General features: G+C 37.5%; 1 protein-coding gene across 2 annotated transcripts in view; it reads right to left on the reverse strand.

The window, feature by feature from the left end:
• Positions 1-405: 405 nt before the first annotated feature.
• The window catches only part of CLEC4A (C-type lectin domain family 4 member A), a 34,185-nt gene continuing 21,731 nt past the window's right edge, over positions 406-12,859 (reverse strand). For both annotated transcript variants that reach the window (XM_077169939.1, XM_077169940.1), the window contains 3 exons: positions 4,732-4,883; positions 3,861-3,976; positions 406-625 (listed from right to left, as the gene is read on the reverse strand). In XM_077169939.1, the coding sequence (XP_077026054.1) occupies positions 478-625; positions 3,861-3,976; positions 4,732-4,883 (416 nt within the window). In that variant the 3' untranslated portion in view covers positions 406-477. The remainder of the gene's footprint in view (positions 626-3,860; positions 3,977-4,731; positions 4,884-12,859) is intronic.

The following is a 12,859-nucleotide window of genomic DNA, read 5'->3' on the forward strand; positions in this document are numbered from 1 at the left end:
ATTGTACCAAAACTGGAAAACTCATGTGAATTGCAATCTTACTGTTACATAATGTGCTTTCATGTTTTCAGTTAAAAAGAAATCAATCTGAAAGAAATGGAAAGTGATAGTTGGGATTACTTTGGTTTTTACCAACCCATTTAAAAACAACATACTGAAGGAGGAACCACATCAAATAATTATATCTGTACCTAAATCCTTAGCCATAAAACAGAAATTAGAAGAGGAGGGTCATGTCCTTTCCATCTGCATAAAGACTCTATAAGTTCTCTGGCACATGGAAGATGTGCAATAAATGTTTATTTTATTAATGAATGAATGCAAACTGCTTTTTTCATAAGTAAAACAGTTGACAGTTTACTGAAAAATTCTATGCATATCCTTTACACAAGATTTACATATAAATAAAAAAGCAAATAAGCTACTCCTTTATTGGTGGATGCCAAACCAATTTCATGTCCATGTAGAAAATTCCACTCATATGTAGATCTTCTTCATTTTACAAATTGAATATTGCATTTCACTACAAGGGATATCATTCCAGCCCCATTTTTTTGTTGTAGGACGAAAAAGTAGTAAAGCACAATTCTCAGCAGGATTATTAGGTTCATCTTCATGCCAGAATCTGAAAGTAAAAAAAAAAAAGGACAAGCGTATTTTTTCAAACAGTGTTAGAAGCTGAGAGAGAGCTGGGGTTGAACAGTGTATAAGTCAAGGTCAGATATGCCCAAATCATTCCGTCCTCACTTCCCCTGCTGCCTCCTTTTATAAAACTTCATTTGGAGGAAATACAAATGGCCAAAAAGCACATGAAGAGATGCTCAACTTCTCTGGCTATTAGAGAAATGCAAATCAAAACCACAATGAGATATCATCTCACACCCACCAGAATGGCCATTATCAATAAAATAGAAAATGACAAATGCTGGAGAGGATGTGGAGAAAGAAGCACACTTATCCATTGTTAGTGGGAATGTCAAATGATACAACCACTGTGAAAGGCAGTTTGGCAGTTCCTCAAAAAGCTAAATATAGAATTGCCATATGACCCAGTAATACCATTGCTAGGTATCTAATCAGAGGACATGAGGGCAAGGACACAAACAGACATTTACACACCAATGTTTATAGCAGCATTATTTACAATTGCAATGAGATGGAAACAGCCCAAATGTCCATCAACAGACGAGTGGCTAAACAAACTGTGGTATATACATACAATGGAATGTTACGCAGCCATAAGACAGAATAAAGTTATGAAGTATGTAACAACATGGATGGACCTTAAGGACATTATGCTGAGTGAGATTAACCAGAAACAAAAGGACAAATACTGTATGGTCACACTGATATGAACTGACATTAGTGAATAAACTTGGAGAATTTCACTGGTAACAGAGACCATCAGGAGGTAGAAATAGGGTAAGATATTGGGTAATTGGAGCTGAAGGATTACAGGTTGTGCAACAGGACTAAATATAAAAACTCAGAAATGGACAGCATAATACTACCTAACTGTAACACAATTATGTTAAAAAACTGAATGAAGCTGAATGTGAGAACGATAGAGGGAGGAGGCCTAGGGGCACAAATGAAATCAGAAAGAAAGACGAAAAAGACTGAGATAGTATAATCTAGGAATGCCTAGAGTGTATAATGATAGTGACTAAATGTACAAATTTTAAAAATGCTTTTGCATGAGGAAGAACAAAGGAATGTCATTACTGCAGGGTGCTGAAAATAGATGGTAATTAATATTTAAAAATTTTACCTTATGTGTGAGACTAAAGCAAAAAAAGTTTATTTGGTACAAAATTCATATTTTGACTATAGTGCATTTCCTAATATAACTTATGTAGACAGCTTAACTGAACACCATAAGTACATGGAAACTTGTTAGGACATGAGATTTTGTTGGTTTGTCCAGAGTGATGCCCCAATAAATTCCAGAGTGATTTAAACAGTGAATAAAAAAGTGTTTGCAAAGTCCCCTTCAAGGAATGGTGAGAAAAGGGGAAAATTAAACTTCCCCAAGTTGAATTCTTGATATTCTCACAAGCAGTGCAGACAATCAAAACTATAGGCTGAGCCCCCAATCTTGGGGTTTGTTCATATGAAACTCAACCCCACAAAGGATAGATCAAGCCTACTTAAAATTAGGCCTAAGAGTCACCCCCAAGAGAACCTCTTTTGTTGCTCAGATGTGGCCTCTCTCTCCAGCCAACACAACAAGCAAACTCGCCACCCTCCCCCTGTCTATATGGGACATGACTCCCAGGGGTGTGGACCTTCCTGGCAATGTGGGACAGAAATCCTAGAATGAATTGAGACTCAGCATCAGGGGATTGAGAAAACTTTCTCAACCAAAAGGGGGAAGAGTGAAATGAGACAAAATAAAGTGTCAATGGCTGAGAGATTCCAAACAGAGTCGAGAGGTTATCCTGGAGGTTATTCTTATGCATTAAATAGATATCACCTTTTTAGTCAAGATGTACTAGAGAATCTGGAGGGAACTGCCTGAAAATGTGGAGCTGTGTTCCAGTAGCCATGTTTCTTGAAGATGATTGTATAATGATATAGCTTTCACAATGTGACCGTGTGATTGTGAAAACCTTGTGTCTGATGCTTCTTTTAGCTACCTTATCAACAGATGAGTAAAACATATGGAATAAAGATGAATAATAGGGGGAACAAATGTTAAAATAAATTTAGAGTGAAATGCTGGTGATCAGTGAAGGGGAGGGGTGGGGGGTAATGGTATATATGAAATTTTTTTCTGTTTTCTTTTTATTTCTTTTTCTGAATAGATGCAAATGTTCCAAGAAATGATCATGATGATGAATATGCAACTATGTAATGATATTGTGAATTACTGATTATATATATAGAACGGAATGATCAAAAGTTATGAATGTTTGTGTTTGTTTGGGTTTTTTTGGTATTTTCAAAAAAATTTAAAAAAAAACATTTGGAGGCAGCTTCTCCTCCATCTGTATCTCTAGCACTTCTCTTGAAAATTGTGTCACATCACCAAATATTCTGTCACCTTAAGCAACTCAGGATACATTAAACATCTTCCTATCAGATATACCAATGGATTACTTCTATTTGTCCAATCTATGTCCTATTCCCATGGAACTGCCAATCCCATAGGGCTCCTTTAATAATCAAAAGATTCTCCTCTAGTTTCAAATATTGATTCAATTTGTTCCTTTTTTATGCACTGCTTTTGGAAGACTAGTTTGAGTCTCTGAACCTGCCACTTACTTACTATTACCTTGGACAAGTAGTTTGATATCTCTGATTCTCAGTTTTCCTATCTAAAAGTAGAGAATAGAGAAGTATATTTCACACAGTTGATATAAGGTTGATAAAGGTGTTAATGCACTAAAATGTACTAAATACTTAGGAGTTTTTAAAGAACCACATGAATGAGACTTTATAAGGCTATCAGAATTAAGCATTTTGCTTTATAAGAAATATCAAATCAATAATTGGTCATGATTTTAATTGACATGAATTTTTGTCATATTTAGAGATACAAAGGTCATGATTAAAAGCACAGTCTTTGGTATCAGATAGACCTGGACTTGAGAACCATTGTTGTCCTTGCTGGGCAACCTTAGCTGAGTTATCTAACCTCTAACTTTGCAATCTCAATTTCCTCATAGGGAAAAAAAAATATGTGCCTCATAGGATTCTTGGGATGATTAAATGAGATAATAATTAAATCATTTAACCCAGAGCCCAAGAATTAAAAGAAGAGTAAGCTATTTTATTTTATGAGCAGACAGCTTAAACACTCTAAAACACCTGTATGGTCCATCACCCAGAATTCCTTTATCTAATTCTATACTCACATGACACTTTCATTGTATGGTGTCTGATCAACCCATTGCCATTGGTTCTTCCCCTCTGGGTCTGACAGTCCTAGATAGTAAGCATAATTTTCATTCAGCTTCTGGATGATGAACTCCTGAGGGAAGAAAAAAATGAACACAACCCTCAGAGTATTCTGGTTGTGCTGAGCTCCATGTGGCCTTACAGAAAAGAGAAGGGCATGAGACAGTCAGGAGCAGCTACATGGGCCTACACCCAGAAATGCAGGTCTTTGCTGGCTAAGCAAGACAGGATCAAATATAATACCTGCAAGCATGATGTTAACTATATACAGGAGCACTGTCTATCCATGATCATGATGAATTCTCATCTCAGACTCTCTTTCCCTTTTTTCTTCACTAAGAGATGATATTCTCCAAAGTCATGCATGAGAAAATTTCTACAGATTTGATTATTTTCCTTTCTTAATTTCAGAGGTGCTTTAACTTCATTTCTCATTATTTATAGTTGCTCTTCATTTTTCAGTTTTATTTCTCTATTACACTTAAAACCCCTTCTCTGTTAAGTAGTTAATAATTCAAAAAACATTTACATATTAAAATGACAAACCGATATCTGAAACTGGAATCTTTTTATCTACCACTCAACCCCCACATGTACGTTTTAAATTGACCAAGTCCTTTTGAGGGAGGTCAGTTTTACTGAAGCAGGAAGAAGGTGTGGAACATAAAGTCTTAGGGAGCCACTCCTATTTATTGTACCATACTGTACTGTACTTTAATTTTTTGTAGTGTTGGTGTCACAGCACCAACAATGCAGAGCAATAAAAATCTCCTCCTCAGCCAAGAGAGATAAACAGGACTCCAGACTCCATTGTCTCTTAGAAAGTACCTGCTCTTCTTTGGTGTTGATCACCAGCAGATGAGCCCCTGTCTCAGAGCAGATCTTCTCACTCTTATCCCAAGACACAGATGTGGTAGAAATAAGATAGCAGTTGGATTCAAATGAAGTCCAATTCTTTGGGCAGCAGCTCCAGTCTTTCTCTGTATTAGGAAGAGGGGCATAAAAGTAAAGTTTAAAGTGTGTGCATTAAAATAGTAACACCAAGGGAGATTTCTGCTTCTGGGAAGATGGAGTAAACATATTGTTCCTTATTCTTTCCACTAAGTAAAACCAAAAACTGTTGATATTATATATAAAACAAACATATAACACTCTGGAAGGTGAATATAAGCAGACTAACTAGGGGCCTCAGGACCCAAAAATGACATGGTAATGAGTTCCCAGGATTTCACTTTGTCACACGTCTCCCAAACTTGGAACTGAAAAAGCTAGCAATCAAGAAATGGCAATGGGGAAAAGAAAGAAACATGCCCCAGGGAAAGCCTTCTCTCTATAGTAAAAGGAAGAGGAAAGGGGCCTGTCTAGCAAGACATAAAACTTTTAGACAATAACCACTCTGATCCAGGCAATGACCACAGAAAAAAACTGTAGCTTCATCACACTCTACACAACCAAAGGATGAGTGGAGAGCTTAAATTTCTATCATTGCAAGGCTGTAATGAGGTACCCAAACACCCCCACGATGGTGATGACAATGAAGACAAAGTAGGGACCAGGAATTTTAGCCCTACGATAAGTAAGGAGGTCTTCCCACCCTACAGTATCAGTGGAGACCACATGGAAAGTAAAAATTACCATCCCCATCCAGCAGTAACAAGATGCCCTCATCCTTTAGGTGTCATGGACACCAGGTGGGGAACTGAACTTCTACCCCCATCTTAAAGTAATGAAGCAGGGATCCCTTTTCCCAGCCAGAGTGGCTGTGAGCTAAAACAAGTTTTAAATAAGATCCAGAGTCTCATAACATAAATTGAAAATGTCTAGGTTTCAACAAAAAAAATCACTCACTATACCAAGAAGCCAGTAGATCACAAACTGAATGAAAACACACGCATTAGAAGCTGATACCTGACTAATAGAATGTTAGAATGATTTGAAAAAAGATTTAAAGCAGACATGATAAAAATGTTTCAATGAGAAAGTTCAGTCTTGAAATAAATGGAAAAAATAGGAAGCCTCAATAAAGAAATAGAAACTCTCAGCAAGGAATTATAGAAGATATGAAAAAGAACCAAATGGAAATTTTAAAACAGAAACCTACAATAACCAAAATTTAAAATTCAGTAGTAGGGCTTAACAGCAGAATTAAAGGGACAGAGGAAACAGTGAAATGGAAGAGAAAACAGTAGGAATTGACAATATGAACAACAGAGGGGAAAAAAGTGAAAAGAATATATGAGGAGAACATCTAGGATCTATGGGACTATGACAATATGTCTAACACTTGAGTCATCATGGAGCATGCTCACAAGGAAAAACTACTCAAAGAAATAGGCCAAAACTTCCTAAATTTGGAAAGGAATATAAACTCATAGATTTAAGAAGATGATAGAGGGTGGGGAAAGATGGCAGACAGTGAGGTGTGGAATTTAGTTCATCCTCCAAAGCAGCAAGTAAATAGACAGAAACAGTACAGAACAACTGCTAGGGGAACATCAATGACAGGACACCCAATGTACCCTAGTCTGGGTCTGGTGGATGGCTGAGATCCCACACAGAACTGTAAGTACCCTAAGCCACTGAAGCCAGCACTCCTCCCCCATGGGCATGGCAGGCTGGTTTCCCAAGGGGAAAAGAAACAGACTTTGGTAGTAGCAAGGGCATAGCTCAACCAAGCTATGGTGTGGAATTAATTAACAAATTATGACTACTGAAAAAAGGAGCTAGGAGTTTTTACCCCAGCAGAAAGGAGGCAGAGCTGAAGGAAAAAGAAAAAACAGGCTTTTCAAGTTGAATAGCACAAAATACTGGAAAAGGGCTGGACTCCAAGAAAAAGGAGCACAAAGAAGCAAGAGATACATAGAGCCAGATACAAACTCAAGTTCTTGATTGGCAAAACTAAAGAGCAGAAATTAACTCTTAAAAAGGTTCTTTTTGCTTTTTTTTTTTCTTCACAAACAACACACTAGATAGAATGGTAAGCACTCTCAGTCTCCAGCACTGTTCCAGGCAAGGGAAGAACTAAAGCATATATAAGAGACAAAGTAAGTAATCAGATAAAAAGGGTTAATTTCCTAAAGGAGGTAACTTCCCCACTAAAAGTAGGGTGGAGCCCAGTTCAAGCAAAATCCCTCCTTCAAGATATTCAAGCCCCAGGAACTGGAAAACAGATATACTCAAAGCCCACCTACTGCCTCACCTCTGTCTTAATCATGCCTCTGGAAGGGAGTCTGCTGAAATTAAAGGCACCACATCACTTTAAGCTGGTGGAAAGCCATAGGCATACAAGCACCACAGCTGGGGAGGATAGGAAAAGCACAGAATCTAGAGGCTTCATAGGAAAGTCTGACAACATGCTCAGTTTCAAGCTCAGGAAAAAGTGATGCTAGTTACTCTTTTCTCCTGAGACATGGGGCTGTCTGGTGTTGAAAAATCTGACTGAAGTCTATAATATCTTAAGACCTTTCTTTTAAAATGGGGGGGGTCTCCATATAGGCAGCATAAGAAACAAAAAAACAAGAACTGAAAAATTCTGATCAGTTAAACAGAACATATGCTAGAGGTCTAGAATAAGTTGAACTGAATGCCAAAGAACAGAGAGAGAACAAACCCATCCAGCAAGAAAACCTTAAGTAAAAGTGTGAAAACAGGGTGGACCATGGTGGTTCAGTAGGCAGAGTTCCTACCTGCCATGCTGGAGACCCAGGTTAATTTCCCAGTGCCTGCCCATGTAAAAAAAAATAAGAGTGTGAAAACAGCCCCAGAATAAACTAATTAAGGAAATCAAATGCCTAGATGTCAGCAAAAATTAGCAATCATACTAAGAAAATCAAAGACATTGACCAGTCAAAGAAACAAACCAACATTTCAAATGAGATGCAAGAGTTGAAACAACTAATTCAGGATGCTTGAACAGACATGCAAAATCTAATCAAAAACCAAATCAACAAATTGAGGGAGGATGTAAAGAAGACATTAGGAAAAGATAAAGAAGAACTTGAAAGTGTGAAAAATGAATTGCAGACCTTATGGAAATGAAAAGCACAATAGGAGAGATAAAAAAATGGAAATCTACAACAATAAATTTGAAGAGGCAGAGTAAAGGATTAGAGATCTAGAGGACTGAAATCTGAAATATGATTCACAATAGAAAATATAGGGAAAAGAATGGGAAAATATGACCAGTGTCCCAGAGAACTGAATGAACACGAAGTACATGAATATACATGTTCTGGGAGTCCCAGAAAGAAAAGAAAAGGGAAACAAAGCAGAAAGACTAATGTAGGAAATAATCACTGAAAGTTCCCTATCTCTTATAAAAGACATAAAATTGCAGATCTAAGAAGTGCAGTATACCCCAAACAAAATAGATACAAATAGACTTACTCCAAGACACTTATCAGATTCTCAAATGTCAAAGGCAAAAAGAATTTTGAAAAAAAGAATTTTGAAAGCAGCAAGAGCAAAGCAATCCATCACATACAAGAGAAGCTCAAGGCTATGTGTGGATTTTTCAGCAGAAATTATAGAGGCAAGTAGGCAGTGGTATGAGATATTTGAGATACTGAAAGAGAAAAACTGTCAACCAAAAATTCTATACCCAACAAAACTGTCTTTCAAAAAATAGGTGGGAGACTAAAATATTTTCAAACAGCTGAGAGAATTTCTGACTAAATAAGTACCTCTACAAGAAATACTAAAGGGCACACTATAAGCAGACAGGAAAAGGCAGGGGAGAAAGGTCTGGAGAAGAGTGTAGAACTGAAGATTATCAATAAAGGTAAAAAGAGAAAAAAATTAGATATGGTATATAAAACCCAAAAGACAAAATGATAGAAGAAAGTATCGCCTTTATAGTAATAACATTAAATGTCAGTGGGATTAAACTCCCCAATTGCCATGGTCAGGTTCATGTGCCAACTTAGTTAGGTGGTGGTACTTGTTTGTCTGGTTGAACAAGTGCTGTCTTGTCTGTTGCTATAAGGACATTTCATAGAATTAAATCATGATCATGTTGGCTGTATTCACAGCTGATTCCATTTTTAATCAGCCAAGGGCAGTGTCTTCTGCAGTGAGTAATGCTTAATATAATCACTGGATGCCTTTTAAGGAGGATTCAGAAGAGACAGGCTCTCTTCCTGGGTAAGCCAGGAAGCCTCTCCTTTGGAGTTCATCCAGAACCTTCATAGGAATAGCCAGTTTCACAGCCTGCCCTACAGATTTTGGACTCCATGTTCCCACAGTTACATGAGACACTTTTATAAATTTTATATTTACAAATATTTCTTGTTGATTCTGTTTCTCTAGAGAACCCTAACTAATACACCAATCAAAAGACATAGACTGGCAGAATGGACTGAAAAACAGGGCCCAATGATATGCTGTATACAGGAGACTCACTTTAGACCTGAGGACAAAAACAGGTTGAAAGTGAAAGGTTGGGAAAAGATACTTCATGGAAACAACAACCAGAAAAGGACAGAGATAGGTATATTAATATCTGACAAATTAAACTTCAAATGTAAAACAATTAAAAGAGACAAAGAAGGACCCTGTGTATTAACAAAAGGAACAACTCAATAAGAAGAAATAACAATCATAAATATTTATGCACAAGCTCCAAAATACACGAGGGAAACTCGGACAACACTACAGGGAGAAGTAGACACCTGAACCATAATAGTTGGAGATTTCAATTCCCCACTCTTATTAATAAATAGAACATCTAGACAGAGGATCAATAAGGAAACAGAGATTTTTAAAATATGAAAAATGAACTAGACTTAACTGGAATTTACAGGACATTATATCCCACAACAGCAGAGTACACATTTTTCTCAAGGGCAGGGTACACATTTTTCCCAAGTGCTCATGGATCATTCTCAAGGATAGACGATATGCTGGATCACAAGGCAAGAATCAATAAATTTAAAAAGACTGAAATTATACAAAACACTTTCTCAGATCATAATGGAATGAAGTTGGAAATAAATAACAGGAAAGGGAAGCCAAGACGGTGGCTTACTGAGGTGTGGGATTTAGTTTGTCCTCCAGAGCAGCTAGTAAATAGCCAGGAACAGTACAGAACAACTGCTGGTGACACATCAGTGACCAGACACACCAGTCCATACACCAGCCTGGACTAGCTGGACCAGCTGCAATCCCAACCAGAACTGTGAGTCCCCCAAGCCACAGCCGGTACTTCTCCTTTACAGGCTGGTTCCCAGAGGGGAAAGGAATGAGACTTTACTAGGAAGAAGTTGGCTGAGCCCAACTAAGCTCCAATTTGTGGAATTAATTAACAAATTCTGACTACTAAAAATAGGCCCTCAGCTCAGCTGAACTTTGAGTAAAAGCAGAGGTTGCTGGGTTTTGCCCCCACACAGAGGGGGCAGGGCTGATAGAGAAAGAAAAAGAAAACAAACAGGTTGTTTTGGATTGAACAGTAGAAAATACTTGAAAGGGTTTGAGCCCTAAAGGAAAGGAGGGGGTACATACCACCTGGAGATATACAGAGCAACATATCAACTTAAGCTTTTGATTGGCAAACCCAAGGAATGGGGGTCATGCTCTGAAAAGGACTTTTTTTCTTTTCTTTTTTGTGGCTGTGTTTCTATGGCTTGACTGCTCTTTGCATACAACTGCAAGTCTTCTCAGGCTCCAACTGCCCCCAGGAGAGGGCAGAATTAAGCTTATCTGAGAGCTTATCTGGAGGCTATGCCGTCCCCAGGAGAGGGGTGGGCCCCAGCACATGTAGAGCCCCTCCTTCAAGGAATTCAGACCACAGGGCCCGGAAAACTGTAGCAACTAAAGCCAGCCTACAACTCTCCTCTGTCTCAACCATACCTCCAGAAGTGAGAGTCTGATGAAGTTAAAGGTACCACATCATCTTATGCTGGTGGGACCCACAGGCAGACAAATGCCACATACTGGGCAGGATAGGAAAAACACAGAGTCTAGAAGCTTCATATGAAAGTCTTACAACCTCCTGGGTCTCACCCTCAGGGAAAACTTACACAGATGACTCTTTCCTCATGAGAGGAGGCCAGTTGGTCTGAGAAATTCTCACTGGGGGCTATAATACTTAAGTAGATCCTCCTAAGTGGGGGAAAAAGATACCATATATATAGGCAGGGCAAGAAACAGAAAAACAAGAACTGAAAAAATCTGATCTGTTAAACAAAACCTAAGCTAGAGGTCTAGAATAAGCTGAACTGAATGTCAAAATCAAATAGACAACAAAGTCATGCAGCAAGAAAATCCTAGGTAAAAAAAAAAAGTGAAAACAATCTGCAGAATAAACTAATTAAGTTTAGTTCAATTTCAACTAATTAAAAATGCCTAGACACCAGCAAAAAATAATGAATCATACTTGGAAAACTGAAGATATGGCCCAGTCAAAGAAACAAGCCAACAATTCAAATGAAATACAGGAGTTGAAAAAATTAATCCAGAATGTTCAAACAGACATGGAAAACCTCATCAAAAATTGAATCAATGAATTGCAGAAGCATATAAGGAAGTCAAGGGATGAACAAAAAGAAGAAATCAAGTCTGAAAAAACATATCATAGAACTTATGGGAATGAAAGGCACAGTAAAAGAGATTAAAAAAATGGAAACCTACAACATTAGATTTCAAGAGACAGAAGATAGAATTAATAAACTGGAGGGTGGGACATCTGAAATCCCACAAGCAAAAGAAAATATAGGAAAAAGAATATAAAACTATGAGCAGGGTCTCAGGGAATTGAATGACAGGAAGTGCATGAATATGCCTGTTTGGGGCATCCCAGGAGGAGAAGAGAAGGGAAAATGAGGAAAAAAATTAATGGAAGAAATTATCATGGAAAACTTCCCAACTCTTATGAAGGACTTAAAATTACATATTTGAGAAGTACAGTGTACCCCAAACAGAACAGATTTAAATAGACATACTCCAAGACACTTACTAATTAGAATGTCAGATGTCAAAGAGAAAGAGCAGCAAAAGAAAAACAATCCATCATATACAAAGAAGCCCAATATGATTACGCACAGATTGCTCAGCAGAAAGCATGGAGATGAGAAGACAGTGGTATGATATACTTAAGACACTAAAGGAGAAAAACTGCCAACCAAGAATTCTATATCCTGCAAAATTGTCCTTCAAAAATGAGGGTGCAATTAAAAATTTTTCAGACAAAAAAAAAATCACTGAGAGAATTTGTGACCAAGAGACTGGCTCTGCAAGGAATACTAAAGGGAGCACCAGAGATAGATACAAAAAGACAGAAGAGAGAGGTGTGGAGGAGGGTATAAAAAGGAAGACTATCAGTAAAAGTAAAAAGAAGAAAAACTAGATATGACATACAAAAACCAAAAGACAAAATGGTAGAAGAGAGTACTGCCCTTACAGTAATAACACTAAATTTTAATGGATTAAACTCCCCAATCAAAAGACATGGACTGGCAGAATGGATTAAAAAACAAGACCCATCTATGTCCTGTCTCCAGGAGACACATTTTAGACCCAGGGATAAACATAGGTTGAAAGTGAAAGTTTTGGAAAAGACATTTCATGTAAATAACAATCAGAAAGGAGCAGGAGTAGCTAAACTAATATCCAACAAATTAGACTTCAAATATAAAACAATTAAAAGAGACAAAGAGGGACACTATGTATTAATAAAAGGAACAATTCAACAAGAAGACACAACAATCATAAACAATTATGCACTGAGCCAGAGTGCTCCAAAATACATGAGGCAAACACTGCAAAGAGAAACAGACATATCTACCATAATAGTTGGAGACTTCAATTCCCTACTCTCATGAATGGACAGAAAAGCTAGACAGAGGATCAATAAAGAAACAGAGAATTTGAATAATACAATAAATGAATGAGACTTAACAGACATTTATAGGACATTACATACCACAACAGCAAGATACACCTTTTCTCAGGTGTTCATGGG

This window comes from Tamandua tetradactyla, chromosome 7, assembly GCF_023851605.1.
Source record: "Tamandua tetradactyla isolate mTamTet1 chromosome 7, mTamTet1.pri, whole genome shotgun sequence".
In the NCBI taxonomy this organism is placed as follows: Eukaryota; Metazoa; Chordata; class Mammalia; order Pilosa; family Myrmecophagidae; genus Tamandua; species Tamandua tetradactyla.